Source organism: Thermobia domestica, chromosome 13, assembly GCF_964235325.1.
Source record: "Thermobia domestica chromosome 13, izTheDome1.hap1.1, whole genome shotgun sequence".
NCBI lineage: Eukaryota > Metazoa > Arthropoda > Insecta > Zygentoma > Lepismatidae > Thermobia > Thermobia domestica.
In genome coordinates, this window is record NC_137466.1 from 134,188,039 (window position 1) to 134,208,230 (window position 20,192).

The following is a 20,192-nucleotide window of genomic DNA, read 5'->3' on the forward strand; positions in this document are numbered from 1 at the left end:
ATTTGTTACGAAAAGCTTTTAAGCAATGATGCTTTCAGGACGTGATCTGAGCGAGAATTTGAGACCCCTCTCGAGCTAAGAAATTTCCGCCTTCAGGACCATATATTCGATCGTGCTCAATGTAGACTACCAATGTTTGCCCTCCACCCGCATATTGAAATTCCCCCCGAGGATAATTTTCTGAAGTCACCACTGTTTATAAATAGTTTTTCGTTACAAATCAGAGGATAATGGAGTAGTGAGTATACTTCATTTTTTTTAGCTATGGATTTAAGATTCGCAATTCATATAATGTTCCGTTCTAATCGAATTTGAAACAAAAGAAGTTTTCAATGAGTTACTCAAAGAAATATTTTCAGCCTCCGGATTAAAATAGGAAGACACTTAAAAAAGAAACAACTTGCTACCGGGTTTGAACACACAAACATGTGATGGATAGTGTATCGACCCAAACCACTCGACTGTTTTGTATGCCTTCGCATATCTTCTTTTGCCTTTTGTGAAAGCAGTTTACTGTTCCATACTCACTTTTGTTTATTCCGATACGACTATGAGTTCTCAGTAAATATTTGGACGTTACAGCTCTTGCAATGTATAAAAGTGTTTTTAGAATAAATCACAATCGATATTATGTCCTAATAACATACGTAAAACAGATTGAATTCGTGAAATGATTAAGGTTGGAGTGAGCGTAAATATTTTCATAGTTAGGAGCCTGGATATGCAAACCCGCTTAACGTGGGGATTTAATATTGTGAAATTTGGTACCTATCAGGTACCAAGACCTATATATTTTTACACCAATGATCGTAAACTATGAGTAGTAGTGGCGTAAGTAAAGGCATGGGGGCCTCCCCGCAGACAGCATGGATTGGGGCTTCTTCTCTACGTTCCACTTTACGATTTGGGGCCCCTGCAATCAGTGTTGAATTCAGACATTTTCACCCGGGGAAGAATGTGAACTCCTCGGGGGAGGGGGGGGTTGTTTTTCTGTATTTTTGCAAGAAAGCAGCATATTTAACAATTCCATTCACATGCACATCTTACTTAATATTAAGACTAATTGCTGATAAATATTCAATGTGAGATTATATTTTTTCTAGAAAAAAACAATAGTTTAATTTTATCTAAAACTAAATAAAAACTGGCAGAAATATTTTAGGCTAAACTTTAATTGTTATTTATAGTAGCTATTTTTGTTATTATTTTCTATATTCAGTAGTCACTGTTTGTTACTAATGTAGAAGTTTTTAAAAAGATTTTAATTAACTTAAATTTTTTTTCCTAAAAACAAACATGCATAGGAATATCTTAACAAAAAGTTATTATTCTTTCTCACACTTCTGATTCTAAATCAAGCATATTAGCCTTGGTTTCTTCACTGCATACACATCAATAGTTTGCTTTACAAAATCTTCAGTAGGATTAGTGCCGTGTCGTGGAAAATCAGCGCTTGGGGTGAGTGTATACAACGGCACTCCCGTATATATGAGTGAAGTCGACAGACCAGCCGCGAAAGGTGAGAAAATTTTAAAAAGTAAACTCTGGTTTTCCTTGATTTTAAGCACTTTTTATTACTTTTTTCCTTTCATTTTATATATATGTAGGGATGCATTCGAGTCGAGTCGAGTCGAGATTTAAGCCTGTCTCGACTCGACTCGAGAAAATGTTGTCTCGACTCGTGTCTCGACTCGAAAATATGTTGCTGTCTCGACTCGTGTCTCGACTCGACAGTCTCTGTCTCGACTCGACTCGAATTCGAGTCGAGACGTCTCGAAATTCGAGTCGAGACAAAATATATGAGTTAAAATATACACACACATTAGCCAGACCATTATGACTACCTACCTAATTGTTAGTATGTCCACCTTTTGGCACGAATAACAACGGCAACGCATCTTGGCGTGGTCGCAATGTTCCTCGGTGGGTCTCTGGAGAGAGTTGGCACCACATATGCACACACAGGTCATCTAATTCCCGTAAATTCCGGGGAGGGGGTGATGCGCCCTCAGGTCACGTTCAATCACATCCCAGATGTGATCGATTGGGTTCAGATCCGGAGAGTTTGCACTTGGAACTCGCTCCTGTGTTCCTCGAACCACTCCATCACACTCCTGGCCTTGTGACATGGTGCATTATCTTGTCAAAAAATGCCACTACCGATGAGAAACATGGCCGTCATGAAGGAATGTACGTAGTCTGCAAGCAGCGTGTGACGCCTCGGTCGTCATGGTGCCTTCCTCGAGCTCCAATAGACACATGGATGCTCACCTGAATGTTCCCCAGATAATAATTAAGCCGCAGCCAGTTTGTCTCCGCCCCCCAGTACAGATGTCAAGGAGCTGTTCCCTTGGAACACGACGGATTCGCACCCTCACATCGTCATGATGAAGATGATATCGGGATTCATCAGATAATGCAACGCTCTGCCATTGTGCCAAGCTCTAGTGGCGATGGTAACGTATTCATTTCAGTTGTAGTTGCCGATGTCGTGGTATTAACATTCGCCATCGGTAGGAGTGTTCGGTGCACCGTGTGTTCAGACTAGTGTTGTAAAGGTCTGTGAAAAAAACAGAAATTTTGGGTAAAAAAAAGTTTTTTACGGTTTTCCCGAGCTGGGGAAAAAACGGAAAATTTGGGTATTATCAGAATCATCATTTTTGCTAATCACAGAATCATTTTAGTTAATATGTTAAATCAGACATATTTCATAGAGATATCTTCATTGTTGTATGTAAAATTCCGGAAATTTTGAAACCATTAGAAAAAAAATCATTTGTTCGGAAATATTGGCAAAAACAGGAAAATATAGTTTAAAAACTATTTGTTGGCCTGATGCTAGTAATCTTACTTGCTGTAACATGTCTGCAACATATACAGTGGGAAGTCGAAAATTCGAACTAATTGGGACCACAGGTAGTTCGGATTTTCAAATTGTTCGGATTTTCGAAAATGACCAAGAAAATGCCATTTAGGCTTATACATATACTGTACGGTATGTTCTTCTATCGATACAGTGGTTATTCAGTACATACAGTAATTACAATACCGTACGTAAGGCTACTTACATTTAATGTTTCTGAAGAACCTGCTTGTACTCTAAATAACACTGTTCTTGTAAGTCACACTTAAAATTTATAGGCCTAATAAAAAAAATAAAAATACATGACGAACAATTACATATAAATGAACTTTTGTAGAAACATTGACTTCACATAACGTCGATGGACACGCTATTGTTTGTTTCTCGCGTTAAGACAAAATGTAAAAAGCTTCTAGGGACCGCGTTCGGATTTTTGACGTTAGGATTATCGACGTCCTACTATATATGCAATGTATTTCGCTAACGGAAAAATACTTAAAGCAACAGGTTTTAGTTCTACTTTACACACATATACCGCACAAGTGAGTAAATTTGAGCAGCGAGAAATATATTAAGTGAAACTTCCGTTAGTTATTATTACAGACTAGCAGAATATCCGTTCTTCGCACGGGAAGAATAAGTTTCATTTTGGACGCAAAGGGCACCAAAACTGTCCCCAATGAAGTTGTGAAGCCCCAAAACTATGAATTTGACATTAATACCGATAATTTTCAATTATCTTTACATGTCACCATCCCCCTTAGAGTACTAATGGGGCTGAATTTGTGGATTTAAACGGCATCTTCTGTTCATCTCAGCGAGTATGGATTCGAGGCCATTTTCGATCATGTATGTATATATAGGTAGATATATATACATATATACACACAGAGGCGGATCCAAGGGGGCTATCGCCCCCCTCTCTTCACACTCAAGTATACACTGCATAAAATGGGCTTCAATCCTGCTTTACACTGGATAAAACTGCAAACTATGGTTTAGCCCCTCCCTTGATCATATCCTGGATCCGCCACTATACTGTATATAATTCTCAAAAAAATTAGGGGTTCAGCTGAAACATCACACAAGACCTTAAGATAGTGTATGAATAAGCTTGTGTTTGACTCATATATATCTTACAAAAAGGAATACTTTAAGATACACTAGAAAAATGGGGCACATACTGGTGTTGGGGCACGGAAAACCTTGTTCACATGGCTCATGACACAAGACGGTTATGTGTGTACCACTCGAACTGCTCACAAACAGGCAAGGCAACAACACTGATTGTTCCTTAATATGTCATATGATCACTTCGAATAGCCAACAGAGCCTCGCAACTGCGTGGCATGGATTCAATCAGATTATCGATGAGTTCTTGGGGAATGTTGTGCCACTCATCCAGAAGAGCGACTTCCAGCTCTGGAATGGTTAATGGATTTACTGGCCTAGCGGCAATTCGTTGCCATGCATATTCCAGACATGCTCAATTGGAATGAGATCCGGAGAGCATGCTAGCCACTTCATCCGAGCGATACCCTTAGCATCCAGCATCTCATCCACTAACCGAGCTCTGTGAGGACGAGTATTGTCATCCATGAAAAGGAACGAATCACCAATGGCACCAGCATAGGGAAGAGCAAGAGTTTTCATAATCTCATCCCTATATCTGAGAGCCGTCAAAGAGCCATTTCGGATGATGTGGAGCTCAGTACGCTCACCAATGCTGATTCCTGCCCACACCATCAGTCCACCACCATGATACTGGGATCTTTCTCGCACAAACATGGGATTCTGTCGTGTTCCACAATCTCTCCAGATGAAAACACGTCGATTATCAGGCTCCACACTGAATCGAGATTCGTCAGAGAACAAAACATTGCCCCATTCATTGCGTCCCAACCCACGATGTTCCTCTACCTTCGCTCTTCGATCAACACGGTGTCGTGTAGTTAATGGGACACACACCATAGGCCTACGTGGGTAGAGACCACCTTCTCGAAGGCGATTGCGGACCGTTTGAGTGGATATTGTGCGTCCTGTTGTTGTTCGGAAGGCTTGCGGGAGCAGAGTTGTATTCTGACGCCGGTTTTGACGAGCTGTTAACAAGAGATAACGATCATCTCTGGCTTTGGTTGCTAGTGGACAGCTCTGTCTTTGTCTTCTTCGAACACTTCAAGTTGTTTGTAATCGATTCCACAATCGGGAAATCACACTTTGTGCCACTCCTATGGCATGTGACACCTCCCGCTGTAACTGACCAGCTTCCAACCTGCCGACAGCTCGCCATGCCAACGATTCTGGCAAATCACGTTGTTGCGCAATTTCACTACGTAGATTTGTGACGCACTAAACACAATGAAAACAAAGGTATCCTGGAGCTGGAATGTATTGGCAGCGCCACACTACAAAATGATATCTGTTAGCGCCCACGTCACTGATCACGTGCACAGATGTTTCAAACGGTTCGTTTGCACGTTGGGCCTTCAGGATTTTAATTTGAACTGGACAAGATACAGTGTTCTCACATTATTCGTAAGAAGTTTTACATGTGTTTTCATCTGATTCCCTAATTTTTTTGATCAATATATATATATATATATATATATATATATATATATATATATATATATATATATATATATATATATATATACAGTGAAACCTCTACTAACGGACACCTCTCTAAAGCGGACACTCTCTAGTACGGACAAGGACAGTCTTTTTTGTCTTTTATAGGTATTATTTACCTCCGTATTACGGACACTTTCTCTGGAAACAAGTTGGAAAGTGCAGTAAAAATACATTTTTCATACGCAGTAAAAATACATTTTTCATACGTATGTCACCAAGGAAGAACATGTGGGTGTGACAACATTTTGCCTCCTCAACTGTCTGTTCAGCAACCCAGAGGAAGGGTCTCTGTTTCACAACACCCTTATATCCTTTGCTTGCATTCCACTCCCACCCAACCTGCTTCAGAAAAAAAAAAAGTGATTGACAGTTGCCCACTGTTTGGAATGACACATCATTCTACTGTCCCGCTGGATCTCTAACCAAACAGGAAGACAAGTTTGGCAACACACCGAAACGTAGCAAGTAGAGATAAGTATAAAGTGCAGAGAACTATAACATCTTATTCCCATGTTGTGCCTCGAATTGGATTGCGCAAGATAATGCAGGTACAGTAACATTTTGGTAATATTCATAAATATGTGATTCATGCAAAAAAAAAATCTAATTGCGTATTACCTTGTTTATTAATTTACGTAAGAAAATATTGAAACCTCTCTAAGGCGGACACCTCTCTATAGCGGACAATTTTTGATTCCCCACGGCTGTCCGCTTTAGAGAGGTTTCACTGTATATATATATATATATATATATATATATATATATATATATATATATATATATATATATATATATATATATATATATATATATATATATATAGATAGATAGATAGATAGATAGATAGATGTAGATATATATTAGATAAATATACCCATTCTTCGCATGGAAGTCAAGGCCTGTGGAAGTATTACCCTCATTTCCGCGACCGCGAAAACTATGGATCTGAGACTAAATCGATCATTTTGGATTACTTTTACATGTCTCGGTATATCCTCCCCTTCCCGCTGATTCTCGGTCCGCATACAATGGTAGCTGAATTTGCAAGTGATCACTAATGAAAGTGTCACCATTCATCTCAGCGACTGCGAAAACTATGGATTTGACACTAATATCAGTCATTGTGGATTACTTTTACATGTTTCGGTATCCCCATCCCCCGCTGACTCCCGGCCCACATACAATGGTAGCTGAATTAGCAAGTGATCACTAATGAAAGTGTCACCATTCATCTCAGCGACCGCAAAAACTATGGATTTGACACTAATATCGGTCATTGTGGATTACTTTTACATCTCTCGGTATATCCCCCCCCCCCCCCGCTGATTCTCGGCCCGCATACAATGGTATCTGAATTTGCAAATATCGCTAATGGAAGTGTCACCATTGTTCTCAGCGATCACGAAAACTATGGATTTGACACTAATATTGGTCATTTTGTATTACTTTTACATGTTTCGGTATCCCCGCCCCCGCTTACTCCCGGCCCGCATACAATGGTAGCTGAATTTGCAAGTGATCACTAATGAAAGTGTCACCATTCATCTCAGCAACCGCGAAAGTATGGATTTGACACTAATATCGGTCATTTTGGATTACTTTTACTTGTCTCGGTTTTCTCTCCCTCCCCGCTGACTCCCGGCCCACATGCGATTGTAGCTGAATTTGCAAATCATCGCTAATGGAAGTGTCACTATTGATCTCAGAGACCGCGAAAACTATGGATTTGACACTAATATCGGTCATTGTGGATTACTTTTATATGTCTCGATATCTCAACTCCCCCTTCGCGTTGACCCCCGACCCGGTGCCGCATAGCATGAATTTGGAAGTTAATGCGATCGGAGTTTCACCATTGATTTCAGCGACCGCGAAAACTATGAATTCAACACTCATATCTGTTATTTTCTACTACTTTTACATGTCCCGGTAAACAACCCCTGAGACCCCCTGGTTCGAATTTTGACAAAATCGTTTAACTCTGGTCTGGAGCCTGGACCAAGGTATTCGTGACTAAAATTTGGTAACTCTCGGTCAATTTGTCTGGTTCCCAAGCCGGTTCCGGTAAACGCCTCCCCATGAGACTCCCCTGGTTCGAAATTTGAAAACAACTTTTCGTCTTGATCTCGGGCCTAGGCCAAGGTACCCCTGACCAAAATTTGGTAACTCTCGGTCCACTCGTCTGGTCCCCAGGCCGCATACAGACAGACAAACTCACAAACAAACTGCTTATTTTATTTATATTAGACTAGATAGATTCTTGGAAATTATACCAGATTTTCATATTATCTTTCCGAACTAATTTTAAAGACCCGCTCCTACTTATCTTTATATGTATACAGTATATCTATATTTATATCTATATATGTATATAACAAACGCAGGAATTACCCCATAAATAACACTCCTGGAGGACCCCTTTCTCAAACACTTGTACAAACTTCAGTTTTCGTACCGGATGATTACCGAGACCTGGTGGGAAAAAAAACTGCTTTTGCGTTCGAATTAAAAAAAAAAAAATAGTTCTCCTCAGATTAGTATTCACTGATAATATTTTTATAAAATTTAAATTTGATGGGTAAATCAGTGGACTTTGAATACATCCACATCGTATCCACTGAGTTACAAAATTGTGTACCTCCAGACATGGGCGGCCGAAGAAAATTTTCTAGGGGAACATCTTCAATGTTTGCTATATTAGTCTGGCATTTAATGTTGATAGTTTGTTATATTACGTATACATTTTCGTGAGCCAGGGAGGTTCATTCTTATCAAACACGGAGATTATGAAGGAGCAGATCTACTGTACAAAATATAATAAAAACATCTCTTTCGGATTTCTATTATCCCGCAGTCCAACCCCGAGACGGAAACATAAGAGATAGGCTTTTTGTTTTTAAACAAGATAACATGTCTAGCTTTACATTGTGAAGATTATATTAGTGAAAATTAAACGAATATAATTTTACAACTTAATATACATATTACTAAATGTTTAGCTCCCCGTTGCTATGTTGTTAGCGATGCGCCTTTCTCGAACGAGGTTTGATTCATGGTAGGAGCTCATGTGTTTCAAATCCGACATTAAACTGTACGTTCACGTCTTGTAGAGCTTTGCTCCTGAAAACGACGCTAAACTATAATCTAATTTAATATTATTAATATTAAAAAATAATGACTTATCAATGTGACGTCAATTTGGCAGTCATCAAATCCATTTTATACTTTCACTTAATCCAGTGGATATTAATATAACAATTACGAGACACACGCGCATATAAATACTCAGAAACAAGCACATACACACGTATACATACACAAATATGAACACTTCAAATCTATTTACATGTGTTGAACTGCACTGCATCAAGTATCTTCTCATGTATCTGCATTTTCTGATTCATCCACAGATTTCTTATTTGTACGCATCAATCATTTTAGCATTTTCGGGAAGGTTCAGGGTTCGTTCTTCATTTAAAGAGTTGGTTCTCTGTATTGGAAACAGAATGAGGGGAGGGTGGGGGAATTTATACTTTATGAATGGATAACATTTTAAGAAACATATACAAAACATGCCGCTTCCGATGCAGCACTAAAGCATTTCTTTTAGCGGTGAACTACTAGTGGTACCCTGGTGATAATACCCCCTCCCCTCTCAAGTTGTAAAGTGAGAAGGGACAGAAACATCCCAGACACTCAGGGTTCAGTTGACAATAATAAAACTATGGGTAAGTAAACATCTTGTGCAGAGTCACGTTTTGCTTATTTTTGAACATTTCTGTGAAATCAACAATACAACAGCGGAAATACTATCTGGTTTTATTACTCCAACCATCGCTTCAACAAGGGATAATTCCCAACGGTCAGTGTTCTCTTTCTCTTTTTCTGTCCTCGTTCGTATTCTCCACATCTTTAATGAAGTAGGGGGCGCCCAACCCCTCGACATTTGGACGTCTTTTCCTCTTGGTTTCGCCACTTGTTGAAGACAGCACTCTTCGAACACCTGACAAGTCCTGCAGTTTCCGAAATTCTCGTGCCGAGTGTTTCTGAGCGAATACTTTCTTCAAAATATTATTAAAAATTATAGAAAGATTTTCGAGACATTCGAGTCGAGTCGAGATTTTTACCAGCTGTCTCGACTCGACTCGAGTCTCGACTCGAAAATTCGAGTCGAGAAATACGTTTGTCTCGACTCGTCTCGAATTTTACAAAGAGTGTCTCGACTCGAATCTCGACTCGAATTCGAGTCGAGTCGAGTCGAGATTCGAGACATGTCTCGACTCGAGCGCATCCCTATATATATGCGTATGTCCACATGTGCACATGTGTTTCATTCCTCTCTCTTTTCTTTCCTTCTTTCCTTTTCTTTTTTCCTCCCGAAGTTTGCTCCCTTACTTCGGCGCCCGGGGCCGTTGCCCTGCTTGCCCCTCTCCCATGGCACGGCAGTGAGTAGGATCTTCGTCACCTTCAATAGCAATCTTCACTTAATGCTACTATTATATTGATAAATTCTATATAAATCTCTAACCCAGGAGGGATAACTGTTCCTCCCTGATCCCTCTAAATGACGCCATCTGAATCTCACCCTTTAACTGACTTATTTTTAGTTAAAGAAAGGTGTGTTTACTTTAACAATCGTAAAACACATTTACGTCTGTTACTTCCGATGCGAGAAATGGGATTTAGGCGCTCTATTTTAAATAATGCAAGAACTGTACAGTTTCAAGAACTGAAGTCTGCTAACATCAGAGATCATATGGAACGATCGAAAGATCTTCCCTATCTTTCCTTTCCTGTCTCAATCTGTGTTAATGCTACCTACTAATATATAATATAGGGCGAGAGTATAATACCTACTAAAATACAAACCTTTCTTCAACAGTTGACAATTTCATGTTCTGCCAAACTTGGTCATAGCGTTAAGAAATACAGGTTTTACTATTTGGTATTCTATCTTAGATGTTACATGTTTAATATTTATATAGAATGGGTCTGCGTCATTTATATGTATATTGAGAGATCAGATTTCGTCTGCACGTGCACGGAAAGAAAAGCAAATAATTAGGTGAAGTAATTTCTACATTTTGTGACTTAAATTTTTTTGAGTTTATCTGGGGGGGAATGAATTTTCTTCGGGGGGAGATTCCCCTCCGGGCTACCACCTGAATTCATCCCTGCCTGCAATGCGGGGTCTGCGGGGCCCTTATTTACGCCCCTGATGAGTCGTAAGTACAATTATAAGATTCGAAGTGCAAATTGTTAATATATATCAATAGGTAACAATCAGGTTACAAGCCAAAAATTTGGAGTTAGAGGTAGCGTTCAACCGATCAGATTTTATTAAAAATTACTTTCCATCAATGACTTTAGAATATGTTCTGTACTCATCCATATGATCATATGTAATAAAGTCATCTTAGGTGCGGTCAAAATCTCCAAAATTTTAATTTTGAGAATATTTTATCCATGCAAAGTATCAACATGAACCATTTAAATTTACCAAAATTCTAGAGAACAATTATTAATTTTTATATTTGGCAATTCTTAAATTTAATGGAGGGTTAAAAGTATCCCTCCCGATATTTAAGAAGAAATAATTTTACTTATGTCCTATTTCAAAGAAGCCGATAGACTCATCCTAGTGGACTTCGTACATTCAAAATCCCGCCCCATGCTAATTAAAATTTCACAACATTCAAAATTTCCGCCGAAATATAAAGTGTTACTTACGTATAGTATTGACATTATTTTAATCATAGAAGAATACTAGGTAAATCAGCCAAATATACAGAGTTATATATCCTAGAAAACACTTACCAATTTTACTTGTTGACAATCTTTAAATTTAAAGAGTAGTCGTATGTATATACCTTTCCCAAAATTTAAAATGGGAACATCAATGTACACTCATGTCCAAAATTATTGTCGCAGGTCTATAAATAGGGCTATGTAGAAATATAATTTGATAACTAATTCGCCCGGTATTTTTTATAATGTTAGTATCTGTATAATCAGCAAAGACATTTATATGTCAAATTTCATGTCAAAAGAGCAGTAAATATTTATTTATTTATTGAACAAATTCCCAGATACAGCATAATTGTGCCATTTTACACAGGGAAATATCAACAAGCGGAAAAAAAGAAAAATAATAAAAAAATAAACAACAACAGTAACATCAATAGTAGGCCTATTAACAAAGAGTGCACAAGTAATATTATTTGGCCAGCGCGCGTTTTATTGCTCTTTCAAACACCGGGTAGCTCGAAAAAATGTCCACCTCACTTGTTAGATTATTATAATAGTTGGGTACTCGGTGAAAAAGAGACCTCTGTATAATTGTCAACCTAGGGCGTGCAAGATGGAATAGGTGGGTATTCCGGGTTTTGCGGGAAGGGACATGTAAGGATAGTTGTTGAATAAGGGTTTCTGATCTTAGGTTCCCATTTACAATCTTATGAAGAAACTTCAAATCAGAGTTATTTCTGCGTACTTCCGGCGTCTGGATATTAAGATATCGCAAAATTTCCTCCTTAGGTAATATTTGAACTGCGGGTACACGAAAACGTACTATTGCAATAAAGAAATTGAGAACAGACTCAAGTCTAGAGAGATGTGTAGGTGCGGCCATGGCCCATATGGGAGAGCAGTATTCGATCTTGGGTGCTATAAGAGTTTTATAAAATGATGTTAATGATGCCACAGTACGTAGTTCAGTGAATCGGTAAAGAAGCTCCAGCATACGCATTGACTTCTTAACTATTGAGGAGATGTGGTCAGAGAACGAGAGTTTGGAATCAAAGATGACACCAAGATCATTATGACTGGCAGAATGTGTTATGGGGAATCGTTAATATGGTATTTGGAGGGAACAGGAGACTTTTTCAGAGTAATTGTAATACCGTCACATTTCTTACTGTTAAGTTTCAAATGCCACATTTCACAACAGTCTACAAGATAATTTATGTCTTCCTGTAGGGCAATTGTGTCGTGGAAACATGATATTTCTCTATATAATTTGCAATCGTCAGCAAAAAGCAAAAGGCCACTAGGATTAACTGATAGGTGAGAGTAGAGATCGTCCATATACAGGCTTCCCTGAGGCACCCCCGAGATCACAGGTTGGGGGTTAGAAGTCGCCCCTGAAAGAAGAACTTTCTGTTTACGTCCCTTTAGATAGCTGGTGATTAAAGAGAGAAATTTACCATGTACATTAAACCTATTGGAAAGCTTGTGGAGAAGAAGAATGTGACTGACAGAATCAAAGGCCTTTGAGAGATCAAAATAAATGACATCTAATTGAGTATTGTTATTTATACATTGAACTGCACAGGAAAGAAGAGTACTTAAGTTTGTGAGACTTGAGCTTTTCGGTAGAAAACCATGCTGAGAAGTGTGAATGTAAGGCGACGTGAATTTGAGAAGCCTGTCTTTAATTATTTTTTCGCAGATAATAGATATTACAGAAAGAAGAGATATTGGCCTATAGGAGGATACTTGATCTTTAAGTCCTGATTTATATTGGGATCACATGAGCTAATTTCCAGCTGGTGGGATAATATCCTTCTAAGAACAATAAAACGGAAATAAAACTTTCTTGTACATTTAGCGACATTTTGTTTCACTCATTCTAATTTTCGTATTTATAATTCTTTTCCTATGAAATTTACCACAATTATACGCATAGTATCAGTATTAAAAGTACCCTGCAAAATCATCATATCATATTCATACAAGAAGACAGTTATAGCGTCAATCATTTTGGACATGAGTGTATCTATTGTCTATGATAGAGAACGGTACCTCTACACCCAAGTATATAATCATATAAAGTAATGAATTCTTATAAAAAGGATAAAAATAGGTTAAAAATCTCCGAAATGTATTTTTTTAAACCCGAACTCCTTCGTGGCTAAGCGATTAGCATACGCGCATTTTTCATGGGAGATCTGGGTTTTATTTCCGGCGGGAGCTCAAGTGATTCGGATTACACATTAATCAGTAGCTCCACGTCTTATATAGCTTCGCTGCTGAAAGGGGCGTTTAAACTCAATTTTTTATCCAAAAAGGGAACGAGATGGACTAACAAAACTTAGAAGTGCAGTCACGAACAGAAATAATAAGAAGTAAGAGTATTTATTCCTTGAAGCCCCAACCTCTAGTTAGTTATATTCGTGGCTGTACAAACCCTAGCCTGGTGTTCTACTACCATACTAAATGTTTAAATTTGATAATTCCTACATTTTAAGTGGGCTACCCTATGCATCCCTCTCAAAATTTAGAGAGAACTCCAAGGTACCCTTGAGAGGCGCGGTGGCTCAGTGGTAAAAAAAAAATGAAATCTTTGTTTTACGTCCCACGTTTATGCCGGTTAGGCTAAAGGAGACGGTGATTATGAGTAATGAATAAAAATGGTGGAATGAAGAAAGTGGGAGGAAACGGGAGAACCCCGAGAAAAACCCCACACACGGTGTTTGTCCACCACAAAGTTCACTTGGCGGGGGCTGGGATCGAACCCGGGACCCCGAGCACCAGAGGTGAACGCTCTACCACTGAGCCACCGCGGCCCCGCTCAGTGGTAAAGCTTTCACCTCCGGAACTTGGGGTCCCAGGGGCGAATCCAGGGGGGAAAGGGGCGATTGCCACCCCCAGAAGAGGAAACTTTCTTATTTTATATATATAAGTAAAACCCATCCCAAAGTTTGGAGCCCTTAAAAGCAGTATGACAACCCACCGCCCCTCCCAGAAGTCGGTCCTGGACCCGCCCCTGTGGGGTCCCTGGTTCGATTCCAGCTCGCGACGTGTGGACTTTGTGGTGGACAAACATCGTACTCGCGGGTTTTCTCGGGATTCTCCCGTTTCCTCCCACTTTCTTCATTCCACCATTTTACTCATCTCTCTTCATCACCGTCTCCTTTAGCCTAACCGGCATAGACGTGGGACGTTAAACTTAAAAGATTTTTTCCAAGGTACCCTTGCTAAAAATAAGGCATTGACACCTGTGACAACATACTATGTGATCAGGTAACGTAATGTCTAAGCCAGTCAGAGCTGAAAATGAAATGAAATATTTCTATTTAACGTCCCATGAATATGCCATTTTGGCTAAGGGAGACGATGATTGAAGCAAATAAATGATGGAATAATTGGTGGAATGAGAAAGTGGGAGGAAACGGGAGTATCTCCAGAAAACCCATGAACACGATGTTATTCACCATAAATTTACTTGGCCGGGAATCGAACCAGGGACCCCACGCACTAGAGGCAAGCGCTCTACCACTGAGTCACCATGTCTCCATCTTTAGGAAGACTTTTAGAGGCATAAAAGAAAACTCTAACTGAGGAAACGGAAGCGTCTGCTTTGTGGTATTATAGGTACCTTTTGTATGAAGTTAGTATTACCATTGTTATTATTATTATTATTATTATTATTATTATTATTATTAGTAGTAGTAGTAGTAGTAGTAGTAGTAGTAGAATTACTGTTACTTGTATGCGTACTGTGGAGCGACTACAGAAATAATCAGCTTGTATTATAGTTATTTGTAGCTCCATAAAAGTCTGGTTTAAACCTTTTTGTAACAAAGTGAACATTTCTGACTCGAGATAACCGAATCCGTTCAGAGGAACACAGCTTGACTTCTGAATTCCCGGGAAATACGTTTAAATAATAGGATGAAACCTACTTAAATAATTCTTATATTATGACGCAATATTATTTCTGGTTAAATACGCATATATAGAATAATAAGCCAATATCTCATGTGAGTGTATGTTTGCTTCTTTTATGTTATCCAATCTTATGGTACTCGATTACTTTATACAAGTGTCTATGAAAAGTAAACATCAAAAGTGTTAAAGTTTGTGGATAAAAGAGAAAGAACATAATTAACGTTTAATTTCTCAGTGTAACGTCTTGGAAAAGTATATTTAGCTTTTTCTTTGTGTTTAGTACGTTTCATGCGCGCCGATCACGTGGGTGCTCCGGCACCCACATAAATAACCTTGTGCGGTGCGGCGCACCTACAAGAATTTTAGTTTGGACCCGAGTTTGAACCAGTTTCAGTCAGCCGCGTTACCGACTGAGCTAAGGCAACTCCAACTTATCCTTATCGTACCGGTATATTTTACTTTATCATCACAGCACAGGGCTTTATAACAGTGTTCATAAACGATTTTAACTAAAAATAAATCAATCAAACATTGAGACTTCTCTGAAAACATATGGGCTAACACGTCCCGCCATTGATATTCACACACAGATAAACTTTAGAAAGTTGGTGCCGTTGGTACGTTTATATTTATATTTATACCTCTGTATATGTTCATTTTGTGGTACATCGGTTTCTTCAAAATAGCAATTACACACAAGTTTAATGAAGATTTTGGTTTCGTCAAAGAATTCTAATTCTGAACAAGTGAATTTCGTCTCACAGTTTGAAACTACGGTACTCTTCCAAACTATACGAATTCAATTTTTAACTTGAGCTTCTTCGTGGCTAAGTGGTTAGCGTACGCGCCTTTGGCGTGGGAGACCCGGGTTCAATTCCCGGCGGGAGCTCATGTGGTTCGGATTCCACGTTAATCAGTAGGTCCACGTCTCATATAGCCTCGCTGCTGAAAGGGACGCTAAACTAAAATCAACTCAACTCAATTTTTAACTTGAAATATACATCTATAGCTATTGGTTGCAATAGATTAATAAGAACAAAGGTAGAACCTGTTTTTTCCGACGCTGAATCCATATCAGAAAGCCATTACCGTCGACGCAAATCTGTCTTCAACATTGGGGGTACGAGTAAGACCGTTCCCATAATATAAATTATTGGGGGGACGGTCCCCCAGTTCCAAGATTGGAGGGGACTAGTCTTTCCACCATGAACGGCACTATGCTTTCGGAAGCTTAAAATCTTCCTGACTAGTAGCAGAAATTCTGAGAATTCAGTAACTTTTCTTGAAATTTCAAATTCCCTGACTCTCCCAGGATATCTTGCTTACCTCGCCACCATGTATTGCAAATAATACAAATTTCCCCATAAGAAAGAGTAACCAAAACCTTCCTGTAGTTTTTATTTTTTATATTTAACGTTGATCCTTCTTTTTCTCTTTTCATTTTGTTTAATCCTTCCTTATTTTTCTCATTTCTGGTCTCAAAGGGCGGGTGTCTGGACACCCCCCCCCCTTGGCTACGTGCGTGCTCCCAAACTGCATCTGGTAAATTAATGTTAAGTCACGCTACTGATTAATGGGTTACAACAAAAATGATTGCATTTCCCTGAAAATAAAATCTAAATCAGAAAACACCCCTAGCATAATTTTCAGGTTGCCCCATTCGAAGAATAAACCCTTCCCAGATTTCTCAACAGAACTTATTTGCTCGTTTCACCTAACAATCAAAGAACATGTTAATAACAATTATGCTCCAAGTTCACAGACACAGTGTCTTCTGAAACTAAACCATAATCTGTCTTTTGAGCCAAAAAAATTTAAAAGACTCGGTCTTATTTCCGTGGAAACACGTACCAATTAACCCAAACCTGCTTTCATGGAGCTGATATAGTTCAGTAGTTTATTTCCATTATATCTTAATTACCTACATATATGATCGCAATGTAGAAAGATACGATACAGAATTTATAATATTAACAATTCAAGCTATGACCGATCTATAAATGGCCATTGCTATAGCAACAATCTAAAAGAAATGACGTCATTCATTAAATGACTATTAAATGATAATTGGTTGTACTCTTGTCTTCAACAATGTGATAGAAAAAGTCCACTTAAAGAGTACAAAAGGTTTTGCGAGGGCGGTATTTTGTTTTCTTTCATCTTAGGTCACACTTGATATGCATATTCATAGATATTCATACAAGTGGCGAGATAATTAAAATTAATAAGTCATTTATATACGTTCTGACATTATTGGTTAATAAAAGACGCCAAAAATGAAACTGTTGACATTTGCTCTGTGCTTGTGAAACATAACAAGAAAAGGGGAAACTTTGTAGTGTACTATATATATATACGTACTGAGATACCTGATTAGTAACCATTTCAACCAAGTGTTTGTTTCGAGTAGTTTATTAAATCAGCGGAACTTGTATGGACTCGTAATATTAATTTTGCCATTCTGTTTTCATTTCTCACAGCTTAAGGACATTTGTTCTACGACTCATGTAGTGTAACAGGGATAGTGCCTTTCCAAAATGACTTCGCACCGGTTCACCTGGCGATTTCAAAAGGCATGCTTCGTGGGAGTTATATTTATTATTTATACTCTTTTGGCTAGCCTAAATGGAAACATTGGAGCTGGCAACACCGTGGATCACACTCAAAATTTTCGAGGTAAGTAATGCAATATTTGCTAGTATTTTTCCCTCACACACGTGTGTGTGACAGAACAAATATAAAAGAAAAAAAAACCCAGGATATATATATATATATATATATATATATATATATATATATATATATATATATATATATATATATATATATATATATATATATATATATATAAGCACCTTTTTTTTTAGGATTTTGCTTTTCGCGCAGCAATTTGGGAAATAAATGTAATTTTGCATTGCAATTAACAATTTGTGTTACATTTTCGTAGCAATGGAAATGGGGGATTATTTTTTATTTACTTTTTTATGTGGGCATAAAATAATACAAAGCAAAATATAGGGAAAATAATGACTTTTTAAATTACTAGCTCTGTCATTCCATAGATCGCCTAAGATAGTATCTAATTTTCAATTTGTCCACGTAACTTTTTATTAAGTGCATAATCCGTAATGTCGTTAAGAAGCGGGGAATTGGCAGTTTGCAGCCCACAAAATAAACCTATATTTTTATGACTATCTGAATTTATCATAAGTGTTTAAATTTTTAACTCTTACTCTAGTCAAATTATGTCCGGCGAAGTTTGTTTTCCATTTATTAAATTTGTAAACCGAATACTAGTTTTCTTTCATTTCAGACGAAAGACGTTGATATACAGTATATATTAAGGAACTCCAAGATAGAGTCTTATCTCATTCCTTTCGAAACACTGTAAAGTACGTTGAACATGTTTGTACTTTCAGTCTGGCGTTTTTGTCAAATATTTTCGTCCCTTTTCCGAACTTCATTTAATTTTTCTTCCGTCCCTTTTTTTTTTCTAAATCAATATCACAAGGACGGTATTTATTATACACCCGCAGAGAAACTTACTCTTCATTAAACTTGGCATAGTTTTAAATTTTGACCACCTCAGTACATCTGTGAAATATTTCTCGAGTACAGACCTTTGATTTCGAAGTTACGGGCCACCAGAATTGGAGTTTGGACTTGTGATTTTTTTTTCAAGTAACTTTAGTACAAGAAATTTATCTGATTGTCTACAGATTAATTTATCTTTATCATACTTGATAGAATTGAAGTGCTTAGTTTGTACTTGTGAAATACTTTTCTCATCAGTCTTTTGTTTCCCGAATTACCGGTCATCCAAATTGACTGGTTAGTAAAAGTTTCTCTAATTGCTGTTTAGAACAAGCCTGCTAGACGTTTATCAAGTAACAAGAAAGTAAATGTTTAGACGGTTGATTAGTCATGTTGTAAATGCTGCAAGTACTCATAATAAAGATTTATATAAAATCAATGAAGGGTTCAATGAAGGGTTTTATTTTATTTTATTTTATTTTTTTTTATTTTTTGCTATAGGAAAAAAACATTGGTTTAGACAATAAATTTCTGATTATTTTATTTTTGAATTAGCGTCACCCACTTCGCTGGATTAAAATAAGAAAAATTAATAATGTTCCGTTAGTCAGTCACTTTTTACTATTACTGAAGCGCCATCTGACATCGGTCATTTTCGATCATTTTTATTTATATATATATCTTCCCCTTCCTCAAGTTGCGGAGTTGAATTTGGATTTAAACGGCATCGGCATTGTCACTGTTCATCTCAACGACTCCGAAAACTATGGATTTTCGGTACTAATATTGGTCATTTTCGATTATTTTTATATATATCTCCCCCTCCCCTAAGTTGCACCGTCAAAGTGAAATAATAATAATAATAAAACATCCCAGCTTTGAACCTAATCTATGTTGAAAATTTGATCGAGATCAGTTGGGTGGTTCAAGTTATTAAGACACAAATATAGTGACTTTCATTATATATATATATAGATAACGCATATATTGTTTACGCCATTTTGTATAATCTTAATCATATGAAGTTGGTGTTGTTCAAATTTGTATCGAAAATCGAAATTATAAAATCGGTAAAGTCGGATCATTATTGTTCTAGTTCATTTCATAGAAAAGAAATACCTATACGAGGGTCACTACGAAAGTTTTGAGATACGCCTTGTTGTGGCACAGTATTTGAATCCCAACAATTGCGTTCGGTAGTGGTATCCAGAGCGAAGAAGCGAAGCAAGTTTCAACTCGCTTTGCTTACCGGCGTGGCCTTCACTTGTTTGTTGATGTGAACAGTATTCGGCTGTCTAGAATGGAGCTCGAAAAGGAACATTTTCGGGCAGTGATCCTTTACGATTTCAAAAGTGGTTTGAACGAGACACAAAGCCTTGACCATTTGCAGGGGCCATTTGGAGACCTTGCTCCTTCCCGTGCTACAATTTTTCGGTGTTTTGGTGAATTCAGAACAGGCCGGACATCGCTTAAAGATGAAGAGAGAGCT

General features: G+C 37.9%; 1 protein-coding gene across 4 annotated transcripts in view; it reads left to right on the forward strand.

Annotated features, from left to right (window-relative positions):
• Positions 1-20,192, forward strand: part of LOC145668530 (sodium/potassium/calcium exchanger 5-like) — a 172,669-nt gene that overhangs the window by 122,080 nt on the left and 30,397 nt on the right. For all 4 annotated transcript variants that reach the window (XM_081736510.1, XM_081736511.1, XM_081736512.1 and 1 more), the window contains one exon: positions 17,650-17,845. In XM_081736510.1, the coding sequence (XP_081592636.1) occupies positions 17,707-17,845 (139 nt within the window). In that variant the 5' untranslated portion in view covers positions 17,650-17,706. The remainder of the gene's footprint in view (positions 1-17,649; positions 17,846-20,192) is intronic.